The sequence below is a fragment of the Rhinolophus hipposideros genome (assembly GCF_964194185.1).
Source record: "Rhinolophus hipposideros genome assembly, chromosome: 1".
NCBI lineage: Eukaryota > Metazoa > Chordata > Mammalia > Chiroptera > Rhinolophidae > Rhinolophus > Rhinolophus hipposideros.
In genome coordinates this window covers 20,673,128-20,699,373 of record NC_138047.1, presented here as the reverse complement: position 1 = coordinate 20,699,373, position 26,246 = coordinate 20,673,128, and the positions used below count along the sequence as shown (strand labels likewise).

Here is a 26,246-nt window from a genome sequence, read left to right as displayed (position 1 = left end):
AAGGTATTTCATGGTTTATCTGAAATGCCAGCTAACTGAAGGTCCTGTGTTTTGTCTGGCAACTGGACCAGTCCTAGCCTCCGAATCAATGGTCTAGCTTGGCTGCTTTGTGTCAGGAGAAACAAGCGGTGGTATTACAAGATAAAACCATGGGAAAACCTTGTGTTGGTCCCCAACAGCATACTCGGGTATTCACAGGAGCAGGGACTATCTAGAATAAGATATAAGCAGAATATCCCCCTCTCCCAGTGACTTTTCAAAGAACTGAGTTCTTCAGCTCTGAACAAAGGATGCAGCAGAGTGAAACTTTGCTTGTTGGCCACAGCTGAGCAAATTCATCCAACAAAGGAAGCATTCAACTCACGCTTTACATCACACACACACACACACACACACACACACCCCAAAACTTCAAGGAACTATCTGTACGAACCAGAAACAGTAATGAAATTTCGTCTGGCAAATCTTGGAATGATGACGCTCTAGTCTATAATGAAGTTTTTGGTCCTGGGAGAGAGGGAAGACACACAGTAGAAGAGGGAGAGGAGAGGAGAGGAGAGGAGAGAAGGAAGAAAAGTGGCATAATCGAATTTGCTCTCTCAGCAAATACTGGCTGAGGACCAGAACAGGGGGAGGCAGCTGTGGCCTCCAGGAGAAACAGATGGATTACGGATGGGTACCCACCACCTCTCAATACACGGCCGTAAGAGTTCAAACTTTTCTGCTACGCCCTCAGCAGTTAGAATAGTGCCTAGAAGCGCTCAATATTGGGTGACTACACAGCACAGGTATCACACAGACCTGGGGAGGGGACAGGGGACCAGAGGTGGCCTCCCCAAAGGGGATGATGCCTGATTGCTTTATGAAGAGTGAAAATGAGTTCGTCGGCAGGAGGAATGGCCCATGCCAAGGCACAGCAGTGAGGGTGCTGCTCTCCCACAAGCGAAGACAGCCCACAAACAGCTAGAGAACAGTCAGTGTTCAGCAGGGAGGTCTGGCCTGGGGGCGAGATCTGGACGTCCACCCAGAAGACAGCGGAAACTGCAGGCCCCATGAAGAGAGGATGCTCTAGAGGGTTCCGGGATGGACTGCTGGGTCACATGTTCCTCTCAAGGGGAAGCAGAGTAGAGGAGGAACCCACAGGCGACGAAGAAAGACCTGGAAAGACAAGCGCTCATGCAGATGATCCTTCTCCTGGTTCCTCAAAGGTCTTCTGGGGCTCTGCAGGCAGCCAGGAATCTCCCGGGAGACAAATTACAACTCACTCAGGAATCCTGCTGCCTCAGCAGTGCCTGCACCACCTTCACACAGCGACCAAGCAGAAAAGGGAGCTGGGGCAGCGGGCAGAGCCTGCCGCTATAACCTGAGTACGGTACAGAAGCCACGTCTTTTGAACAAGGCAACTCAAAGATCTAGTCAATCGTTACTCCTTAGGAAAAAGAATGGAAAAATAAATCAGGGACTCGACACCCATGAGTAACCATAGTGAACTAGTCAACTATTATTTCTTTAAACAAGCCCCAACGACCAGGCAATAAGTGACTTATTCAAGATGCCATGTGCACAACACTAAAACCTACACTAACATAAACTGATAAAAAGTGTGTACGCACATTTTTTACAGTTTATAACAGTCACACTCGATTGAAAAAGAAACAGTATAAAAAGGTAGTTCATTATCAAGTGCAAACTGGAATCAGGGCAATAGCAGTATTTCTGTTGCTCCCTGAAATAGTTGGTGTTTTTTTTTGGGGGGGGGGTGGCACAGCAACACATGCAGTGCGAGTGGAGGTGGCCCACAGGCAGATTAAAGACAAACAACCCAAAAGTCCACAATGAAGATGACCGACGGCTTTGGAGAGTTTTTATTATGTACATAATAAATAAATATTTTAATAGTATAAAGGTGCAACCAAGTAAAGACTTACCTAGAAAAAGACATGCAATATCACCTCCCAGTCCTGTGTCCACCCCAACACTTGAATGTATTCAACACGCTACCTCTCTCACAGCTAGGCCTCAAATAAGGTGGGAATGAATTTTCTAGGTAGCTTTCTTAAGCTGAGAAGTTAAAAATCTTCACCTGTTGACGGGTTGCAGCAGCATAACCAGGGCACAATCCACTAGCCAGATCCGATGGGGCTGCCTCCCTCTGTCTCTAAACATTAGGATCCGATGTGCCGTGGGGGGGCCCTCACTATTTCAAGTGTGGCCCACTGACCAGACGCACGGCTAAGAAATGCAGCATCTTAGGGACCACATCAGACCCACTGAAGCAGAATCCACGTTGAACGAGACCCGGAAGGGACTCGTATTCAGGTGGAAGTTTGGGGAGCAGTGGTTAGAACAGCAAGCCCAGCGGGCTTTCTATAGAGCTGCCCCCCACCCAAGGCAATCTGGAGACCAGGCAAGTTCTCAAGTACTACGTTCATTATATTACATTTCACTTTATAACATTTTTCAGTTTTATTTACCTTTTCTCTAGAGTAACAGCCGTTTCCTATTTCTTTATCCATAAGCCTAAATTTTCAAAGTAATTTGGCTTCATGGTACCATCTAAAGAAGTGTCAACTTTAAATTATGTACATAAACAGGGTAGGAGGAAATGGAAAATATTTTTCAAGTTCAATGTTAGGTATGATAATAGGTAATTTTTTTTTTCTTTTTCTTTCGTGACACCTGTTAACTGGCTCATTCGCAAACCGGTGTTTTCACAGCAAACCAGGAAGTGACTTAGCGCATTATCTGGAAAGATGACATGGAATTAGGACCACACGGAAGGGGCAGGGGTGGCGCCATAGAAAGCGCAGAAGAAGACTGCAGGCACACAGACAGGTGTTCTACAACAGGCCCGGGGACATCTGCTTCCACCTGGAACAGCAGTCCCGCTAACTGCATCCCCTACTCTGTAAACACTAGAGGAGCGGGGCTCATCCTGTATGACCTGACAGACAGGAGGAGGAGGAGTACGAAGATCCGCAAAGGAGTAAGAGAATACACGAATAGCCCATAAACCCCGGTTCCTCCTCCATCCCTCTGCCCTTTTCCCTTTCCATCTCTGCAAAGGCAAGATCATGAAAGAAACCTTCACTCCACTCCCAACGCCAAGATGCCTCTCCCACAGGAGATGTCTCCACCGTGGCTTCCAGGAGGCCACAGACAGGAGGGGCTTTTCCCCCTGAGAACTAAATCGCTCCCACCCGCACACTGCAGTGATTGGCACCCGCTTATCTCTAATACACTGTTAGGACACTTTTAGGACTTGGAAAGATCAACGCTGTACATTCAACAACATTGACCTATGCTAAGATCTGGGTATAAGTGGTTATTTTCAACAGGTTATCAGAGTCTCTTTCTTCTGCGGCTGAAATGGACTTTACAGAGGTTGTACTTTCTGTACCATGTTGGTTGCTGTGATGTGGACACTTTCCATTCACCCAAATGAAAAAGCAAGAACAAGAACGAGGGAAGAAAGTCAAGGAGGGAGGTGACAACGACGGCGAATTGTGTTCTAAATAAATGACGTGAGATTGGTCAAAAAGGCTCGAGTTGGGGAAAGTTCTGCTGGGAAAGCCAGATCTTTTAATGTTGGCACAGCTGGCTGAAGACTAACCAACCAAGCAGAATAAGTGGGAAAAGAGGCTTGATAGGAATTTAGGCGAGGAGGATAGATCAGACATAGCAAGTGGTTCACAGACTTAGATAGAATAACTCCCACGACTCATTACGCCCCAGTGGTCTGAGCAAGCTCAGCAACTTCACTGATAATTTTGCAAAAAAAGGAAGGAAGGAAGGAAGAAAGGAAGGAAGGAAAACGTAAAAGTTCTTTTTTCCCCAAATGCTTTAAAAATAAACTTGGGAGGCTTGGTGGTGGGTGATGTCATTATTCTCTTATGCCCCAAAAGCTACAATTCCCGTGGGAGGTGGTGTGCTGCAGGAAGCACCTTCCTCCCCTTCTCTGCATGATTAATTCTTAGCCTTCAAACCCCAGTTCGAAAGCCCTGTGAGCCTCCCCCACTGCCCCGTTAGTCATTCCCTCCTCTGCACCCCTACACGCTTTGCTTGACAGCGCTTTTTGTTTATCTGTGCTTCCCACACAGGAGCCTGAGTTCCTGAAAAGCGGGGGCTGGGTATTAATTATCTTTGGATCCCCATAACTTGGAAGCCGAAGTGACTGATCATGCCTACTTTCCTTATAAACACGTGAGCCGTGCTTGGTGGGCAGCTTCACTGCAGCACAGGAACTGGGTGGCTCAGACTGGAGTTCCTGTGCAGAAATCTGGACTGAAACAATCAGTGTGACTGCCTGAAGCAACCGAGAGGCATGCTGAAAGGAGGAGGAGGACGTGTGTGGATTTCCACTGCCTTGCTGCACCAGCACAGGACTTCAAGCCGCAATGTTTTTTTTCATGCCTAAAAAGGAATCTCTCCAAAATACCTCTCAGGGTTATGAGGAGCAAAATAGATAATGGATCTGAAAGCACTTGAAAATCTATAATGGATCATACAAATTTGAGATAATAATATCAACATTGCAGTGGTGAAAGGTATGAAAAGCAGAGACTCTTTGTTGGAATCGTGTGTGCAGATGGATGGATAGATGGGTCATGGATGGATGGATGGATGGATGGATGGATGGATGGATGGATGGATGGATAAAGATGGTCTCATCAGCCATGAAGCAGCTAAGGGGAAGATAAGGTTAGAAAGGTTCAACTCTTGGCAGTCCACTCTCTTGTGTAAACATCGCCTTAAAGATTCTGAGTTTAGAAATGGGCAGGTAAGAGGAAGGAAAGCCACCCCCCAATGAACAAAATGTTATCTAACCAGTGCACATAAACAATAAGGTCCAGAAGGTAGTAACTCCTTTTTCATGTTTACTTAGCATTTATGTAGGTAATTTAACATGAATTGATTTAGAATGCATGTTTAATATTTTATGCGACATCTTATAGATTTCCATCAAGACATCGAAAAAAACATCATTATAGGCAATGATTTTATTTTTAAATTTGAAGAGGCAAATGGGGTTCAAGACGGTAAAAAGAAAAACTGTTTCAAACAGTAGTGGGTAAGTACACAATAAGCGCCTTTTATCAATGTTAACTCCAACGAAAAACCTAAGTTACAGCAAAAAATCAGTTCTAAAGAAAATACAAAGTATGCATTAAAAAACAGTTTAATAGTGTGCTCTGCCATGAGGTGAGTGAGCTAAAGGATCACTTTCTAAGTTTCATTTCACTAGGCCATCTGTAAGTTTATAGGAAAGGAGAAAATGCATGCATACAAGTATATGCCCTTTGTGCCCAGGGAAGTCTTCTAGGAAGAAGAGACTTTATTTCACTGCAGCCATACTGGTAACATTTGGACAATCCCCAGACTTAGGGTGCCTGGAGAGCAAAGCCACCTTTTAAAAGGTCTCCCTGTGCTCAAGCAGATGGGCTGTAAATTTGACCAGACTGCAGACACTTGTCCTCCACCCTCACCAGTTGAATGCATTAACTTTTCTCTCCCTTTCCCACATGCTCTATCACACACTCAGAAACATGTGCAGCAGATGGCAGGTAACAAAGAAAGAGACTGATCAGCCGAGCAAGAAGTGGAAAACCTTGTTCTGAAGGAGGCAGCTAAAAACCAATCGCCTCCAACCAGTGATTAGATGGGAAAATGTAAAACAATCAAATGACATTAAACACAAGTAACTTATTCTATGACATTATTTTAACTCATTTTATTTTATTTTTATTGGGGAAGGGGAACAGGACTTTATTGGGGAACAGCGTGTATTTCCAGGACTTTTTCCAAGTCAAGTTGTTGTCCTTTCAGTGTTAGTTGTGGAGGGCGCAGCTCAGCTCCAGGTCCAGTTGCCGTTGCTAATTGCAGGGGGCAAAGCCCACCATCCTTTGCGGGAGCTGAACCAGCAACCTGTGGTTGAGAGGACACGCTCCAACCAACTGAGCCATCCGGGAGCTCAACGGCAACTCAGCTCAAGGTGCCGTGTTCAATTTTAGTTGCAGGGGACTCTGCCCACGATCCCTTGCGGGGAGTTGAGGAGTCAAACCGGCAACCTTGTGGTTGAGAGCCCACTGGCCCACGTGGGAATTGAACTGGCAGCCTTCGGCATTAGGAGCATGGAGCTCCAACCTCCTGAGCCACTGGGCCGGCCCCTCTATGCCATTCTTAAGAAGCAGATAATGGCTTTCTGTATTACAATATTTGGAATAACAGACTTACATTTATCTTATGCTATTCTGTTTTCCTAGCTCAGAATAACCACAGATTTCCTTAATATGTAAAATATAATAAATATATAATATATATCCTATAATATATATTTTAATATATAAAATTTATATACTTATATATTATATTATTATATATAATATATAAAATTTTAAAAATCGATACAATAATAGAGCGACCAACAAGTCCCAGAGGATGACTTTCTGTCACATTAAACACAGAATAAATGTAGGGCTCTGAGGTTCCACCTTCAGGAATCAGACTAAACAAATGTATCTCGTGAGCAGTAAAGCAAGAAAATGTTCTAAATTTGCAACAAACAAACAAAAACACCTGTCTTTTTATAAAATCTCTCTTTTAATATAAAGAACAGAAAGGCTATTTATACTACTACTTCTGTCTGTGTAGAAGTCCAAAGAAGTCAGATAAACGGCCTGGGAGAAGTATGTCCAGTAAAAAGGTAACTATACAGCATGGCCACGTGGTGACTCAGAATTCATGTAAGCATCACCGGGCATTGCCCTCGTCAAGCCACTTCAGGTGTGTGCCTTCTGAGCAGGAAGGTAGAGTGGAAATGAGTCGGAGAGAGCCACCCGTCAGCAGGAGCACACCTCACCTGCCAGGCCATCTGTGTTCATGGAACAACAGCAGTGACAAAACCCTGCCACATGTGTGTTCTGTCTCACACTGCTCCTAGGAGCTCAGCACAAGAATTAGAGGGCAGTGGCCTTCAGTGGCAATGGACCTGGCAACTGTCTCCTTACTAGTCTTAGGAAGAGGCCTGGGGAAATACTGTGTCTAATACATCCGTTCTTTTTCCACCAGCACCTCACACCAGCGAGCAACCGCTGAAGCACCACTGACCAATCAGAAATGCTGTCATTATCTTTTGTTCTACAGCAGGTACTGCTCCTCAAATACTCTATCACTAAAACTTGCCAACAGCCAGTGCGTTAATGGCACAAGCAGAGGAAATAAGGAGACAGTCATATATCTTGTCTCAATTTCCAAATGGTGTGTATGTCCAGTCTTTAGGGGAGCTTTGTAAGTCTCAAATAACTTTTTTTTTTTTATAGTAGACATCTCCTGGTATGCTCAACGCAGACTTGAATTTTCTGCCTTCCGTAATTGATGTTTAGAATTTTATCATCTTTTTGAAAAGGCTATTAGAATACTTAGAGGAATTAACTCAATACACTCATGACTCAAAAGGGTTAATGAAATGTCCCAAGTAACTTCTAGAAGCTTCTTAATCCTTAAGAGATTCTGGCCCTTGTTTGAGTGTGTCAACTCGGGCACGTTCTAGTTGGCATATACATCTTGGTTTTCTTTAAGGAGAACAGACATTGCAATGGTCCTATACAGCCTGCAGCTGTGCACCAGTAGTATGCAAGTATTAGACTCGGAAAGGGTTAGTTTTATTTCCTCTCCCTTTCCCATTCCTTCTCCACCTTCTCCACACATGCACAAGCATGCACCACACATCATGGCTCACCTGCTATGTGATACAGTGGTTCTACCTGATCAGATAGGATATTCATTAAGGAAACAATGTGATTGACTATATTAAAGAAAAATAAAAGTCTGCATTAAAACATTGTTGTAAAAAACGAACATACTGGTGAAACCTTAATTTTGATTTCTAAAAGTGTTGCAACACTCTTCAAAAACCGAAAGCCATTTATAGCTAACAAGTCAAATGTATGCACTATATTGTCTGTCTGTCTGTCTGTCTATCATTCATCCATCCATCCATCCATACATCTGCCCACTCAAAATGGCTAACATTAAAAAGACTAACACCACCACACGTTGATAAGAATGTGGAGTAATAGAAATTCTCACATATTTTTTGGTGAGAGTGTAGAAAGATACAACCAATTTGGAAAAAGTTCTAGCAGTTTCTTATGAAACTAAACATTCACCTACCCTATCAGCCAGAAATTCCTCTCCTCAGTATTTTCCCAAGAGCAATGACAACATATGTCCGCAAAACAACTGTAAAAATGTTCATAGCAGCTGTATTTACAATAGTCAAACACCTGAAAAACCTGTGTGTCTATCAGTAGGAGAACAGATAAAGTGTAGAACAGCCATACCATGGAATACTATTCGGAATTAAGAAGAAACAATCTACTGATAAAGGCAACAAATGGAACGATCTCAAGAAACATTATGATGAATGAAAGAAGCTAGAGTATATACTGTATGGTTCCATTTATATGAAGTTCTAGAACAGATAAAAAAAATAATCTATGGTGGGAAAAAGTCAGAATAGTGGTTGCCCCTAAGGTAGAAAGGGGTTTACAGACAAGGGGCACGAGCCAACTTTCTGGAATGATAGCAATCTTCTGTATCTTGATGGGATTTGGGTTTGCACAGATGTACGCATGTCAACACAAGATTTGTATATTTCCTTGTATGTAAATTTTCCTATGAGAAAAAAATCGTAAAGAAATATTAAATACTAATTAATGACATGCATGCTGCAGTATTTGAAAAGCACTGACATCTGAGACATATTTTAAAATACATCAAAAAATAAGATAGATTAATGGATAGATAAAAGGATGAATAAATTACAGATAAGTATAATAATAAAGCAGGTTTAATAAAATGTTAGTGGTAGAACGTAAGTGGTGGGTATGAGTATTCACTGTAAAATTCTCTTCTTTTATATGGTGGAACATTTTCATGAAATAAGTCAGAAAAAATTAATAACATAATAACATCATTTAAAAAATTATTTGGGGATCACTGTATCAGTAAAGAGGAACTAACCAGCTTTTTTTTTTTTAAGCGTGAGAAAGATTAAACTTCTGCAAGTTCAAATACCAAATAAATACAAGGGAGTATATTTCACACTTACTTCAGAGTCAATAAAGTCCTTGCTTGATGCCAAAAGGAGAGAGCAAGGGCATCTCATTAGGCTTTACATGTCCAAATGGACGGTTTCACAAAGAACCACTTCCTTCCCTTGCCCCAACTCTCCAATGGATGGGTTCAAACAAGTTTCTCTTGTTAATATAAACAATGGGCAAATTACTAATGGACTTGAAACATAAGCCAGAAGATTCCCCCACTCCCAGTTGGCTGTAACCCTCAATCCCACCCAGTTCCATCAGACCTCCCTCAAGTTCATTGGAGCTACTTGTGCAAGCTTCTTATCCCCTCTGCACCTCTGCATGCCACGGCACCACGCACAGAGCTGTGCTTAGGAGCTCTCGCTCAGCAAATAACTGTTCAAGGTTGCTTTCCATGGTTCAAAGGCAAACGGGGGCCGCACGAGTGGGCATTTTTGTCTTTCTGCATAAAAACGTCCAGGCCCACTAAGAACCCCCCCTTTTATATTGGTAAAAGGCCATGATGATTAAAATTGTGTGAATTATAATTTAACCCTCCAAGTCATAAAGCTGCCTAGTCTGAGGTGAAGTCCGGGCAGCTTGGTGACACACGTGGACTCTGCCACTTACTGTGTGACTTCAGGAGAGTGGTACACTCTCAGAGAGGTTACAACCTCTCTGAGCCTCACATGCCTCCTCTGTAACGTGAGACGGATATTTACACCCCACAGGATTGATGTGAGGGTTAAGTAAAATAATTCATTCAGGTACTTAGCATTGCGCCCGGCAAGTAGTGACGTGCCCAATACACGTTAGCTAATCGTTATTTTTTTCACGTCTAGGTGAATGAAGCTGAGAATGCCTGTCACAATTATACTGATTTAACATTAAGGGTAACAGAGACATCTAATATTTACCATTCAAAAATGTAGTAAGTCACAGTCATCGAAATGAACTTCATTTCCAGGTTCTCGGGGTCAAAATACAAAACCTCAGGACCACTTCAAATACTGCATCTGGTACAGCATAAGCTGCCTCAGGTCTTCCTTGCATGTGATTCCCTAGAATTTAGAGTTTAGTCCAGAGTCCAGATCTAAAGTGTCAGGGCAGGAAGGGGCAGAGAAGGCACTGGTCCAAACGCTTCTCCGACAGGACACCCTCGCAGTTCTCTTCCCTGTTTTCCTCAGTCTCCCTGATTGGAGTAGATGTGCCCGTTGGAGCCCAAGTGACCCCTTACTCTACATTACAGCTGCAGCAGGCAAAATGAACCCCCCCAAAGACATCCATGCCCCCTGGAACCTGCGAATACATTAAATGGCAAAAGGGACTGCAGAGGTATCTCAAGTTATAGACTTTAAAATAGGGAGATTTTCCTGGATTATCCAGAAGGTCCAATCTAATCACATGAGCCCTTAAACGCAGAGAACGTTCTCAGGTTTAGTCAGAGAGACAAGGCACAGGGAGATATACAAGAGACGTGATGGGTGAGGAAGACGTGCTGTTGCTGTCTTGGCAATGGAAGGGACAAGGGGACAAAGAACACAGGTGGCCTTAAGGAGCCTTAAGAAGGTGGCCTTAAGAAGAAAGGTCCCCACTGACAGCCCGCAAAGAAACAGGGACCTCGGCCCTCCATCGGCAAGGACTGAATTCTGATAACCTGGGTGAGTCTGGAAGTGAATTCTTCCCCGGAACCTCCAAAAAGGAGCATGGCCCTGCTGAACCTTCATTTTGGTCTCACGAGACCTCAGCAGAACGTCAGCTTTGCTCAAACTTCCCACTCATTGAAAACGATGGGGCAACAATGGGTGCTGCTTCAAAGCTGCTACATTTGGGGTCATTAGTGAAGGCAGCAATAGAAAACTAATGCAATGGCCCTTAAAATATTTGAGGTTCCCTAAACGGTCTCCCTGTATCTTTTTTGGTTTAGACCACACATTCTCTGGGATAGGCCATCTTTAACAACAGGGCTGGGAAACTACTTATTTGTCTGCCTTGCTTTTAAAAATGACAACAAAGTGCGTGGAGTTCCTCCATCTGATGAACCCGGTTCAGCTCTTCTGGGGCTGAGCCTGTGATGACCGAGGAGAAGGTGCTGCTAGAAGGGCTGCGTGAACACAGGGGCCTGTAGCTCCAGCCCAGCACTCACGAACGTCCTGGATGGATAATTTGAGGCCAAGAGAACTGATGTGAAGTTCTCCTTTGATGTGCTGTGGAGGGTCAATCAACCTTCAATTTGGTATCTAGGACCAAACACAATCCTTCGGCAGGACACAACAGGATTACCTTCTAAGCTGCTTTCTAGAAACCATGTGTTCATTAGGACAACCTAAGCTCACCCCAGCAATTTGGGTAACCAAGTCACACTCTCTACGTACTTTTTACTTAACGCATCTTGTAGTCACCTGAAAGGTCTAAGTCTTTTCCTTATTGATTAAACACAGAGGTTTCTTCCTTTCTATTCTGTAATTTTGTTAACTTTAACCCATATTTACTGCCCGCAGAGTTTTTGTTTTTACTTTAAATTTTGCAACCCCATGCTATAGACTGAATGTTGGTATCCACCCCCCCCACCAAAATCATATGTTGAAACCTAATCCTTCATGTTATCATATTTGAAGGTGGTGCCTTGGGAGGTGATTATGTCATGAGTGGGGGGCCCTCATGAATGGGATTAGTGCCCTTATAAGAAGAGAGCCCACTCGCCCCTTCTATGGGAGGCCACAGCAGAAAGACGGCTATCTGTGAAGCAGGGTGTAGACCCTGACCAGACACGAAATCTGCCAGGACCTTGACCATGGACCTCCCAGCCTTCGATCCTGTGAGAAATAAATTTCTGTTTTTTCTAAGCCACCCAGTCTCTGGTATTCTGTTATAGCAGCCTGAATGGACTAAGACACCCCCTTTCACTTTTATCTCATGAGGAACGTATGATCAATTTCCCAGCAACGTACTCATCCAAATCCCTGATAAAATATTATTAACAATAAACTATAAATTATAAATGACTAATAATCAAATAATTAAATTAAGAATAAGCAAAAAAAAGTTAATATTAAAATATTAAGACCCAAGTTACATGTGCACTAATTATTTCTGTTAAGATAAATTTCCATTAGAAAATGCTTCTTGCTGACCCTTCTCTCCGAAAGGAGATACAAGCAATAACTGGTGCAAAGAAACCAAACCACAACCACATTCCAATCCTACCAGTAGAAAGAGGAAGAGAGTGAACCTCATCCACTGAGACTTTGCTACTAATTACTATTTTGAAATCAGAAGTCTTACTCATCTGACTCCCCTTATAGATTCAAGATAGCTTTCATGAGTGTTCAACATCTTTGATTCAGCTTAGTCAAAATTGCACTAAAAATTACATTACAAATCTTTCCCTCGATATGAATTCAATAATTTTTCTATTCAAATTCCGATCTCAAAATGTTAAGTCTAAGCAAATGAAATGTTCATCTGACTTGGAAATAGTCTTTCCTACACTAAAATTATGCTTCTCTATCCCTGTGGGTTACAGCATAAAACAAAATAGTACAACAAACCAATCTTTTATAAACTCAGTACTCACTTCCAAGGTATCTTTTCTTAAGCCAGTTTTTCCTACGCCATTTACTATTTCCCACAATTCCAAAAGATACTGCCAGTTCTGATATTTGAGTATGTGTTTCTATGTTTTATAGAAAAGTAAGGGTTCGAAAGATTTGACGAACATATTAAATTCATAATTGATCATCATATCTTCCCATGAAATTTAAGTAACATGAGTTTTAACCAATTGTTTCTGTAATTATTATTCAGAGCGTCAACTGACATCGAAAATCACCACAGAACCAATATTTTCCAATCCATGCAGTAACTGCTTAAATATCTGATCACTAAGAGGACATCTCTTACAACTTTAGGAACATTAAACGATGGGCTGAATGCTTATGCTCTATGGAATAAAACTTCCTATGTCCACTATGGATAAATCCTTGGAATAGCCAGAAATAAATATCACAGAAAACTGACAGCTGGACTTTAATCATTCATGTGTTCGTGGGTTTTCTTACTCAAGAAAACTCTTGCCTAATTACAGTGATGTCCTTCTGACGTTATGAATTTATTTTTCCATTTATTTTCCAATTGGATTGTAAAATATCATAGGGTATGGATTTCTAAATAATCAAGCTTACAGAAAAGTATATTGGCCCCCTCCACGGCACCCCTTTTTATCTAATAAGTATTTAGCATACTGCCTTCATATAGCAGATACTCAATATTTAGAATTTCAAGAGCAGAAAAAAGGAATATAGCTGTAGGTAAAGGGAAGTGAGGATGTATAACAGTTATTCAGGGAACAATGGATGGAATGTTCTAGCTGGAAAAGATGATTTAAACCGGTGAAGTTTAGGAGATAAAGTTGGAATAGTCACAGGAGAAAAGGCAAGAAGATTGTAAAGGCCAGACTTAGTAATTTAGACATACTTTGAGCAACATGAAAATATTAAATGTTTTTCTGCAGGAAAGAAACATGAATAAAATGGTGTTTAAAGATGGAGAAAGCTTGAATTGAAAGCTTTGAATTGAAATAACAAACTAAAACAGAAAGGGGGTGGGGGGACCAGATGGCTCAGTTGGTTAGAGCACGAGCTCTCAACAGCAAGGTTGCCGGTTCAATTCCCACAAGGGATGGTGGGCTGTGCCCCCTGCAACTAGATTGAAAACGGCAACTGGATGTGGAGCTGAGCGGTGCCCTCCACAACTAGATTCAAGGACAACGACTTGGAGCTGATGGGCTCTGGAAAAGACACACTGTTCCCCAATATTCCCCAATTAAAGAGAAAGAGAGAGACGCTGTCTCCAACATCTACCTTACGCCCTGAGGACTAAGGTATGCGGGCTAAGGTATGCATGATAGCGAAAATGAAGAGAACCGAATAAATGAATGTTTACAAGATGTGCTGGGAAGACAAGCATGATACCTTAACATGTGGTAAGGTCTTCAGCCGTAAAACAACTGAGTGATTCCCTCCATTATTTATTTACCTCTTGGCCAAAGCCCTGAAATAGAGAAGGTTCAAGCTTCTCTCCCGTCTTGGATTCATGTCCTTGGGAAGAGAATCGAGCAGGATACTTCCTTCTCCTTCTCCTTCTCCCAGCCCTGAGGTTTGAGTCCCACACTAGACCACTATATTGCCAGTGACCCCTTCGGCTGCTGTTCTGGGACCTGCCCAAGTCTCACATACCTTCCCTGTCTGGATTACACTGAGCTTAAATCTTTTGCTCCCAGTGAAATGGAAAGTGCACAAGACCAAGCAGTTTCACTCTTCCTGTGTTCCTAATAGGTGTGGTGTCGAGGACGACCCAGGAGTTTCCGCAGCTTCTGCCCTCTGCCTGCACGGAGGGTCTGCAGTTCTTCCTGTGGGCCTGGCCAGGTGCTGGTGGGGCTCATCTGCCTAAGAGAGGCAGAGCTCTTTCAGAGGGTGTGTGCTGAGCCTCCAAGAGGCCACTCCAAGTTGGGGGCAGGTCCCCTACCATGTCACCAGATGAAGGCATTGGAGGCCTATGGTGACATCCAATCACAACACTCTTACCTCATTTAGTACCAATAGATATGTTTCACCAAAAATTAGAACAAAGCTTAAAAGCAAGCAAGCAAGCTTTCTAAAAGTGGCTTTGGGCAGGGGCTTAGGCGCTCCACGGTCTCCCTGTAGGTGTGAATAATCCCAACTCTGGAAGAAACACAGACGACTCACACACATCGCTTTTAAATAAAAGTCACAGCTCATTGATCTCATCTGCAAAAATAGAAATACGTATTTTGGTGCTAGTGGTAAGGGTCCTCAAGGACCCCCAACGTGGCTCCAATTTGGCAGAATTTTGTTGAACAAGATGCAGAAGTTCCATGTTCTTCTCTAGCTGTTATCTTCAGTGGCGTGGTCCCAAACCATAGTCCACACTCTACCATTACCCTAGCCTCACAGGTGCACCTCTTTTCACAGTTCTCGGGTCTGTATGAGTTTTCTATTGTGACGATAACAAACCCCCATACCATCGTGGCTTTAAATAACATGGAATGACAATTTTACAGTTTTGGAGCTCAGAAGCCCCAAATCAGCATCATTGGGCTAAAAGTGAAGATGTTCGCAAAGGCAGCGTTCTTTCTGGAAGCTCCAGGGTCCACTGCCTCTCCTTTTCCAGCTTCTAGAAGCCGCTCTCATTCCTGGGCTCATGGCCTTTCCTCCACTTTCACAGCCATCCCTGAGGCATCTGTAATCTCTCTCTGACTCTGACCCTCCGCTTCTGTGGTCCCACTATCTCTGACTCTGCCTCCCACTTGTAAAGATCCTTGTGATTACACTGAATAATCCAGAACAATCTGCCCAGCTCAAGACCCTTAACTTAATCAGTTCTGCAGTAATATAGTCACAGGTTCCAGGGATTGGGATTAGGGCATGGGCAGCATTGGGGGGCATTTTTCTAGCTGCCACAGGGTCTGTGTGGCTCGAAAGCACCCTTCTCTCAGGTCACCTCACTTCTCTCAGCTTGGGTTTCCTCGTCTCCATAACAAGGAATATCAACTTGACCTCCAAGACCCTTCTGATACTATATAAGTACATCTATCTTGATTTCTAAGACATCTATATAAATGTGCTACATAACTGCACCTGTAAAATTACCGACGACACACATTATAAAGTAGAGAAAGGACAGCCAGATTTCAAGTCTCACTGACAGAGAAGGTGTGCTGGGCTGGAGAAGGAGGTTGAAAGATGAGGAGTTTGATATAAATAGAGCTAGGACACAAGGTCAAGGAAAGAGAAAAGGTGGAGTCATCCACATAAGTGTTTAACGAACACAATCTGTAAGGATTAATAAATTCTATACGCGGTACGTGAAGGAAAAAGGGTAGATATTTTCACACCAACTAGAATCTGAGAGGAAGAGGAGATGGCAAATCATTTCAAGCAGAGACTTGATCACAGGAAGGTGGAATTTTCTTAAATACGCTGACGGAACTGTTTACTTTAAGGGAAATTATTATAAACTACTTTCTAAAGGGGTTGATTATGTCAAATTTTACCTATTTACAAATTCCATTTTACAAAAATAATGCTTTTTTTTTAAATGTAGGGAATACTATTGGATCATATCGCAGACTTTCTTTTTGAAAGCAATTATTTCATATAATTAATTGGTATATTAGAGTGCTGACGCTTAATTTTAAAAATACGTTCGGTTCCATGTTTGCTGGACCTGAACAATTTACGTAGGGCTGTAGTCTGTAAAAGTTCTGACGTCATATTTGGTGATATCAAGAGAAAATGACTTGTATGTAATATTTCTTTATAACTTGATCAAACTACAACAGCATTATTGAAGTATATTACAATTTCCATTAAACATGTTTCACAAAAGGTACAAAAGGTAGTTATCACAGAACAAATTCTTCCAACCAGATTTCTGAAAAAAATTTTATCCATTTTTTCCTTCAGTATATAGCATTGTACATGTATGCTGGTGTCTGTCCAACTTATTTCCATGTGCTTTTCTAGTAAGCAGTGTTTACTAAAATTACTAAATTAGTATTTCTCAACAATAAGAAAGATGTACAGTTAGATTTACAGAGCTATCATCACTAATTTGTTCAAAATGAAGAATTAATTAAAACTTAGAAAGTACTTTCATTTTGCAAGCTATTAGTTTAGAAATCTAGGCAATGGCTTCTTTCTTTTGGTTAGGATTTTTCAGCTAATAAAATACAAACTTTCTTTGCTGTAAGTCACAACATATTATAAGACAAGTACAAACAGGATACAAAAACAATTCATAAAGTCATTTCCAGGACTTTGCCAGAAATTCCCTAAGCTTTGCTGTTGCTTCTGCATAGGGTTGTCACACCTGGCTTGTGATGACGCCTAGCCACCTGTGGAAGTCCAGGTCCTACAGTTTCCCAGGATGTGAGCCCGTGAGTTTTATTTAGATGATATGTTCTTAATATAATGTCAGCACAAGTCAGCTTTGTTGGCAGACCCTCCTGATATCTTATATGGCTTTATGGTCTTTCAACTGATCAGTGTTCCAATAATGGAAATTTGAGTTTGGCAAAGAACAGACCTCTCAGAGCGGAGACAGCCAACCATTCACCTCAAATGTTATGGCAGATTGTAGTGTCTCTGAGATGAACCAAAAGTTAACACACCATTGCAAAATTAGATAATGAGCAGCAAAGTCAAGATCATACAATAGAAGTCTGAGTATGAAGGCCCTAACCTAGCTCTGCCTTTCTTTTGGCACATGAAGAATGCTGGGCTTCAAAAGTACATCCCTGTAGAGTACATCTGTACAATTTAGAGTAAATCTGTACAATTTACTGTAGAGTACATCTGTACAATTTACTGAATAACAGTTTCTGTAAAATTTCCAGAAAAAAAAAATTAGGTACTATAAACACTTTAGAGCAACTTAGATGAAACACTTAATAAAAACATTCCATCGTGATTTAGGGCTAGTTCAAATCCTTGATTAGCACAGCCTCTCTGTGACAACTAACTGTTGACTGGGAAATCCCTTTGCTGATTCAAAGCAGCTACAGTAAGAAGAGAATCTGAAGCCAAACCTTAAATCTTATCTTGAATATATAAACAGCAAAGTAATGCCAAAAAGTTTTGCAAGATGTTAGTTTCCTCGGATGAGGTACTAAAGATTCATTTAATAAAGAAGGTGTCATTCAGTCCCAAGAATCGATCTGGAATCGTATGGTATGTGATCTGTGTGTTCCAGGTCTCTAAATTTTTCCCACGTAATTCTAGTCCCAAGTAATTCTAATTCTATTGGTGCACAACGTACATGCACAAGCATGTTCAAAGTATGTTTCAAGTAAGTTTCAACAGTAAGAGCCAAACTTTTACAAATTAGGTTTCAGGAAAGGTGAACATTGAAGTTTTCTTCTTAAAATGCGTGCTAAGAATGATGACTGCATGTTGCACTCCAGTATGTGCACTAGCTGTCTTCAACCCTTCACCCATGTACCACTGATCATGTGCAAAACAATCTACAAACTGCTGCGGAAAATGCAAAGTGAAATCAGATGTAGCATTTGTCTTCATCCTGTATGTGAGCCAAGAGAGTAGAGAAGACATGAATTTAAAAACTGTTACAAAGTATCAAGATGGTTTGAAGAACTCAGTGGGGCAAATGAAGGAGATCTTAAAATGTCAAAGGAGGTATTGCCCATTCCCATAAAAATAAATCTATCTTAAAATCCAGATACCAGATAGTGAGACCCTGACTTCTGCTAGAGCTCCTGGGTTCAACTCTTTAAAAAGCCATCCTTATCCAATCAACGAAGTAACCTAGGCGGAAAAATATTCCAAGATAGGTCTTCCACTTAAATCATCCCTTACATTAAGATTCTCTTAGCCATGGCATAAATATCCTCACAGGTTGATTTCTCTCCCACTTCACAGGACATCCCACTTCTGAGAATTGAGTTAACTGATCTGATTTTTAGCAGCGAGATCTCTGTAAAATGTGGTCTCTGACATAAATCTAGTCAGTTTTTTCATGACTTTCTTTTTTTCCAGTTAAGGTCAACCAACCCTTCCCCTATTAAACAAGTGCATGAACTTAACGTTTCTATATATTGCGTTTCAAGTGCAAAACAAAAAATTCAACCAGTTCTTTGGAATTAATGGTCCCCCTTGAAACGCAAATATCATTCATTAAAACAGCTGATTCAAAGAGCAAAGAGGATATTAATGAAAGAGGCTACAATTCAACACTGATGATCTAATATCCTAAACATTCATTTCCTATATGAAGAAACACATGGGTCTTTTTGAACCTCGTCAATGTCCGCCCTTCCGTGATATACATTACCAAATTTATACACAATTCATAACGCTCGTATTATACCGCAGCTATAGAAAAAGCAATGCATGAAAGAGATGCCAGGAAATGGTACAGCAAGGGGTGGATCTGAAAGCCTTTCATTTGGCATGTAGGTAACAAATTCAACCCAGCAGACTGTGGGAAGAACGTTCTTCCCTGTCACAACGTCAGGGGTGGAACGCCATCCAGGTTCCCTGTTGCCCTATTTGTTATAAGGGAAGATGGTTAGCATGAGGATGGGGGTAAGGCAGGGTCTGAGCAAAAGGACGGTGGATGGAGCGCTCCTAGTTCATTCTGTCTGCAGGGCTGACTTCATCGGACACATACCTTCCTGCAAGGAAAGGACATGGGCAAGGAGGCTGGGGGCGGTGTGGGGGGAAGTGGGGTGTCCAGGGCTGCAGGGGGACCTGAGAGGCCCGCGGGAGGCCGGCAGCGGTGTCCTCTGCTGAGGCCTCACTCGCCCTTTTGAAAAGGCCGGCAACAGAAGCACTCGATTTGGCCCCCACACACGCGTGCAAAGGAAGCTGTGGGGTCATTCCCAAATAAATCCGTATTTTTTAAAAACAAAAGACAGGCTCGTGGCCATTCTCAGAAGTGACCACATTACTCGCAGGGATGGAAAGCAGATGTGCAGAGGCCAAAGATGAGACAAAAGGCAAGAACCGGCGACAGGCAGAACTGGAAATGATTTTTCTTTCCTTTTTTTTTTCTTTTTTAAAGTGATTAGGGCCTCCTAGTTCCAATTCTTTCTCCCCTTCCGGGGGTGATTCCTGGGCCGCTGAGCAAATCCCGCAAGGCCCCGAGAAGACGTCGGATAGAGAGGAGGAGGAGGAGACCCCGAAACTTTCCCGAACTAACGTAAGCTGGCGGCGGGCAGCGGCCGCGGACCTCGGGGTTCCGGGCTGCCAGGGGCACCCCGGGGACGGCGGCCACCCCTTCGGCCACCACAACAAAAGGGCCAAGCGCAGCCTCCGCGCCGCGGCTTTTAGGACCAGAACCCGCAGAGGGGAGCGGGCGGCGGTGACCCCGGGGCCGCCCCTGTAGCGGGGGCGAAGGAGGACATGGAACCGCGTGTCAGTGTCACTGCATAAGGCAGAGGACCTTCGGCTGCATCCGAATGCGCCATCCCCAGCAGCAGAGCTGGTGCCCCCCGCAGCCCCACCGGCCCCCCGCCTCTCGCAGCATCTGCTCCGGGCCTCCCGGAGTCCCAGGGCGGCGCCGCCTCCTCCCGCGCGCGGCGCGGGGGCTGCAGGCCCGACGCCGGCGGCCGCGACACAATGCGGCCCGAGAGCCTCCCCGCGGCCCACACAAAAGCCCGCCCGCCGGGCCTCACCTCCCGGCCCCGCCGCGCACGCACCTTGAGCCCCGCCACCCGGCTCCCGCAGCGTCTTGGTCACCGCCTTCCAGACGTGGCAGCCCAGCAGGCAGAGCAGCAGCGCCGCCGACCTGCTCATCTCCGCGCCGCGGGGCCCCGGCCGGCTCGGCCTCGCCGACCCCCGGGATGGAGCGGCGCGTCAGGGGCGGCCGGCCTCCGCGCCAGCCTCCATGTCGCCTGGCTCCGCGCGCGCCGGGCCCACCGCCCGATTGGCCGCGCCCCCGCCCGGCGCGGCGCCGGGCTCCGCAGCCCCCGGCCGCTCCCTCCTCCGCACACCCGGGTGGGTTCCCTAAGCGCCGCCGCCGCGGTCCCGCCCACCCTTTAACCCCTTCGCGCTGCTCCCCGCCCGCCGGCTGCGCCCAGTTCCCGGGCCCGGGTGCCACCTGGCGGCCGCCGTGCCGCGGCGCGGGGTGCAGGAGGCGCCCGAGCCCCGCTCCGGCCGCGCGGCGACGCCCCTTGCTTCCCGCCCTCGCTCCAGCGAGCGGCCCCCGGAGCAGGGAGCGAGATCCTTGCCACCCGGGCGTCCCCCGATTTCCGCTTGCTTAGGAGGAAAAAACACCAGTCTTTCAGGGCTGAGGCCTTCACACCTGGCTAACAGGGTCCTCAGGAGGCATTTCTGACCCACGGTGTGACCTGCCCGGGTTTCCTCAGTGTAAACCATCCTGCAGCTATTTTTGTCCCAACTCACCTATGCTCCCAAGTAGACTTGACACCCAACCTAAAGGTCCGCGGGAACCGAATCCTAAGCCTGTATAAACTGTATGTAGCAGCCCTTCGGTGCCTGCGTGTTGACAGATGAACACTCCAGGTTGAAGGGTGGGGAGGAAATTTACATTGATCGAGGCCCTAGGTACACTGTCTTCACTATAATATGATCTAAGAAGTGGGTGTTGTTATCCCCATGTACAGATGAGTAAATGGAGGCAAAGGAGCATTAAAGGAATTTGTCCTTAGCACACAGCTGGTCAGTCGCTGAGCCAACTTTGGCATAAAACAATGTCTGGTTCCAAGATTGAAGCTCTTCACCAAAAACCCTGGTTTCCCTTAAGCAGAGGTACATCGACCTCCACTCCAATTTCCATTTTCTCAGCTCACCCCTGTCTGTGTACCTTCTTCCACACAACCCTCATGTTGCTCTGACTCTGTCTACCCCATCTCTAACTGGTGCTACCTGATCCAGGACCTCTTCTGGGGACCCAGGCTCTAAGGAAATCCACTGCAGACCCACTGTCTGCCCTGGGCTGCCTTCAGAACACCAGGCCAGAGAAGGGTTGTTACTGTAATTTTATTAAGTGGGCATGAAAACGCGTCAGGCACTGTACCAAAAAGAATGAAGGATGGCACTTGCACAGTTGGCTTATAACAGTCAAATTATTCTGAGACACAATAAAAACCAAGAGGTGGAGAAGCCCCTACGTGTTTTATTGTCACCCTCAGGACCAACACTCCAATTACTGCAAAGCACACACCTGCACAGGGTGGCAGGTAGTCAGGAAAGAGGAAGGAAAACCATGATTAGGGACTGCCTGACCCCTCCTCCTTCTGACTTCCAGCCTCAAAGCTTTAGGGTAGATCCAGAGGCCACCTCAGAGCCAGGGGAGGGAAGCGAATGGGATGACAGTCTAGCTCAGCCCTCAACTTCAGCGTGGGTGCCACCTCACAGGAGCACAAAGTGTCCACGCCAGCTACATTGCTGGGTGGAGGATGGCTTCCTGGAGCAAGGTGGTTCCAAAGTTTTCAAATCACTTTCTTGGAGTAAGGAGTTGCTTTTAAGGGAAGTGGCATTAAGCCCACCCTTGAGTTCAAACTTTTCATTTCAAATATTTTGAGGACTGCCTTTGTCAGGAATGTTGGTTTTAAAAAAAATCAAGAACCAGGTTGATTTTTAGATCACTTAGGGCTCCCATAAAATCCTTAAAAGCAGAGCCGAAGTGTCAGGTCTAATGAGGGAAAGAAGGACACTATTATATTTAAATTCCTTAAAATATGCCACTCTCACTGAACTGGAGATAATGTCCTCATAACTTACTTGTGTAGTGTTATTATTCTTAGTTCACAGATAAACAAGCTGAGGCTCAGTGACAAATGATTTGCCCGAAATATCTCAGCAAACTCAAATTCCCTACGCCATGTTACCCCAACAGTAAATTTCATGCAAATGTTTCAAGTTACCTCCAGCTGAGTCCAAATGGTTTTAAAAACCTGTTCTAATCCCAGAAAGGTCTGAATCTAGTTAATAGTATCTAGTGAATTAGGTGTGCCAATGTCAATTTCCTGATTTTGATAATGTAGTCTAGTACTATAAGATGTTACAATTGGCGGGAGCTGGGTGCAGGGTGCAAGGGGTCTCTCTGTACTATTTTTATAACCTCTCATTAGTCCATAATTATTTCAAAATAAAAAGTTTAAAACAACAACAAAAAACCCTGTTCTATACCTTTTTTTTTTTTTTTTAAGTTTTACTGTTCACTGGTGTTTGTGATCCTAGTGTAGAGTTTTAGAACTTTTAAGAGTGGAAGAAGTCTTAGTAAACATTAAATGATTAGTTGGATCAAGTTTGGGCCACAGTCATGACTACAGATGCTAAGCTTAATGGTTATTATTGTGTAGGTAACAAAACTGTTGTGGATGGCAAAATACTTTAAGGGAAGCTTGTGTACCTTTATAGCAACATTGAGGCTTTGATAAATAGTTTCAGAATGACCACCACCCTGCTCTGTCCCATTTTGCAGATGTCCATTGTGAAACAGAAAGAAGTTAATTATTTTGCACAATACACCCTGCAAACCAGTCTCAAAGCAAAGAAGAGGGCTGGGACGCCCATGAGCATTCTGTCCTCATGGAGATGTTTTCCAGTTACTTGGGTGGGAAGCTAAGAAATCACAAATTCTGCTAAGTCACACAAGTACACTTGCGTATCTGCCTAGATGATGTAAGATAAGTAAATAATCACATTTCTCCTTTCCTGGAATAAAAGAATATGGCTTATCTTTTCTCATGTTCCAATAAACAGACTCCTACTTAGTAACTGTGGGAAGAAAAAAAATCACTGCCTGAGAGGGAGTGTCCATAGAGCAATGGAAATTAGAAGTGTTCTTTCCTCCTAGAACTTTTCCTGGAGCTCTTACTGAAATCTCACATTGTTTGACTAGAGATGAATTTGATTTCAATTTGCAAGTTCTTGCCAAAAGCCACGATGCCGTATATAGAACTTTTCCTGTCTGCATTTTCCAGAGACCTTGATTTCGTAGGTTTGGGTCAAGGTTTCTGAGCCCAAGATTATGTGTTCTATTGAAATCTATCTTGAGGTTGGTGCCCATGTGATGGAATTTTAATCACCTGAATTTACCTCAAGAGGCGTTTTCCTTCCTTCTCTCCCCTTTCTCCTCCTGTCCCCATGCCCCCCCACCCCATCGGCTCCTGAGTAAGAAGCTGCCTCTGAACAACAAATTTTTTAGGAAGTTTACACAGATCAGGAAGTGTGTCCCTGACCTTACTGCTTCTGTTTGCTGCTGCTTTTATTCAAGTTAGATAAAATGTAGCCAAAGGTGAAAATTGTAAGGGTTCAGCATTTTTTGCAGAACCTGTTTACCACCCATTAGAAAAAGAAAGAAGTAAAGAAATGATTGAAAAGGAATTGCTATGCTTCATTTAACCATTACACTCCAGCACTTTCTCCTCTGTCTGTGGCTTGGCACTCATATGTCAATCTATGTGACTTTCCAACAAGCTCTTTCTTCCAAAGACAGCCTTCATTTTATTTTTTTTCCCTGTAACCTCCTTTCTCATTCAGGTTTTCAGCCAGGAGTGGCATCTCATTAAGGAAATAATTCAGTGAAAGAATGTGTGATGTCAGTTTCATGTGAGACATTACACGTGTACATTGGCCTATAACAGTGACTCTCCAGGAGTGTGATTTCAGATCCCCTGTGTGGCACGCTCCACAGTGACTACCGGAGCCCAGGACACATCCCACGTCCTGGTTGTTGGAAAGAATATCCGGAGGCTAGTGGCTTACTGAGAATCTGGTCGCTCACTGATACATTTCAGGCCTGTTCCCTTAGAGCAAGGGGAAATTTCCATCTCAACCCTTTGCTGGCCATTGAATGACTGTCATATGGACGAGGAGAGCTCAAGGAGAGTAGGAAAGTAAGCTTCTATATCCTACATGGGAGAAATGTTTATTTGTGACTACTGGGTCTGCCTTCGGAGACTTAGAAGGACATCGCAAGGCAGACAATAGAAAGTTGTTGTTGCTTCAGAGAAAACTTAAAGAGTTAAAAGGAAGAACAGCATAGAGAATCTAGTCAATAATGTTGTAACAACTGTATATAGTGCCAGGTGGGTATTAGACTAATGGGGGGGGGATCACCACATTAATTATATAAACGTCTAACCACTATGCTGTACACCTGAAACTAATATAAAATAATATTGAATGTCAACTGCACTTGAAAAAAATTATTTTTTTAAAAAGAGTCAAGGAAAAGACAGAAAGATAAGAGAAAAAAATGGAGAAGGTAATTAGCATGACTCGAACTCTTGTTTCCTGGCTCCTTCTGTCCCTGAAACTGGGAGGAAAGCTTCCTGGTGGTGCAGGGTCTAAATTCTGCCCATCTCCTGTCAATTTTCGGGGTAACTCTAAGTGGTACTTTCTTATTCTTTTCCTTTCCTTTCATTTCCTGTTTAAGTTTGAGGCTACCTGCCGTCAGGCCATTTCTTTTAATGCCCTAGTCCTGTTTAATTGTTAAACAAGGGTCACTCCCTCCCACAGTCCCCTTCATTACAGGCCCCATAAACATGGAAATGGGGGTGAGGAGGTGATTTGTCTGGGCAAATAATACAATAGATTTAGAGGCATTCGCTTGGACTACACATGGCTTTGGGAGATCATTTTCTGTATAAAGGGTTGAATAGCCCTGTATGCCTCTGAAATTCCCCTCTGATGAGTCTTAACCAAGAGTCCATTTGGTTGCTGGTGCTTTCTTCTATTTTCAGCTTGTAAAGAGGTACAGACTTGTGGACAAAAAGAAATTCACTGCTATATATGTTCAAGTTTCATGAAAATTTTAGCAAATATTTTATAGCTGTATTTTTCTGAAATCTTCAAAAAGTAAATTAAAAACAGAGACATCCCGCCCTCACCCCCCAGAAAAGAAAAATCAGCTTAAACTGATTTCCTTGGGAAATACTGGGTGGAAACCAATGTTTTTCTTTAAAAGGAGAAAGGGAGGGATATTTTTTTCTTCATAATCCTTGAAAGGTCTGGTATTATATCTGACTATGAGTCCTTGGTTTTACAAATGCATTTTGTGTCTCAAATGTTGATTTTTAAGTCAATGGTACTTCTCATGCAATGTTATAAATTCTGGTTGTTAATTCTGCCCAGTAATGTGTCTGAATGCAGGACAAATAGTTCCAGCCTAAATATGCCTGAACCCTATTTATACTTTTGCTAAAGGATTGTTTATTCCTGAGAATGTTGGGGTGAGCAGAGGGAGAGAGACTTTTTATGTAGGGAGCTGTAGTGCTCAGTGTGATGGTTAGTTTTATACGACAACTTCACTTGGCCCATGGATGCCCAGAGAGGTAGTGAAACATTATTTCTGGGTGTGTCTGTGATCATGTGTCCGGAGGCAGAGATTAGCATTTGAACTGGTGAACTGAATAAGGCAGACGGCCCTTCCCAATCCATGGAGGGCGCATGGAGGACATCCTTCTTCCCCTGCCCTCGGTCATCAGTGCTGCTGGTTCTTGGGCATTGGGACCCTGGGCTGGGACTTACACCATCAGCTCCCCTGGTTCTCAGGGTTTGGACTGGAACTGTACCACCGGCTTTCCTGGGTCGTCAGTTTCCAGATGGCAGATCATGGGACTTCTCAGCCTCCACAATCGTGTGA

The 26,246-nt window shown here is 43.7% G+C and overlaps 1 protein-coding gene across 1 annotated transcript in view; it reads right to left on the bottom strand.

Moving 5' to 3' along the window:
• FAM171A1 (family with sequence similarity 171 member A1) overlaps positions 1-22,748 on the bottom strand; it is a 119,377-nt gene extending 96,629 nt beyond the window's left edge. Inside the window, exon 1 of the mRNA XM_081056894.1 lies at positions 20,329-22,748. Coding sequence (XP_080913020.1) covers positions 20,329-20,425 — 97 coding nt within the window. The 5' untranslated portion in view covers positions 20,426-22,748. The remainder of the gene's footprint in view (positions 1-20,328) is intronic.
• Positions 22,749-26,246: the final 3,498 nt, after the last annotated feature.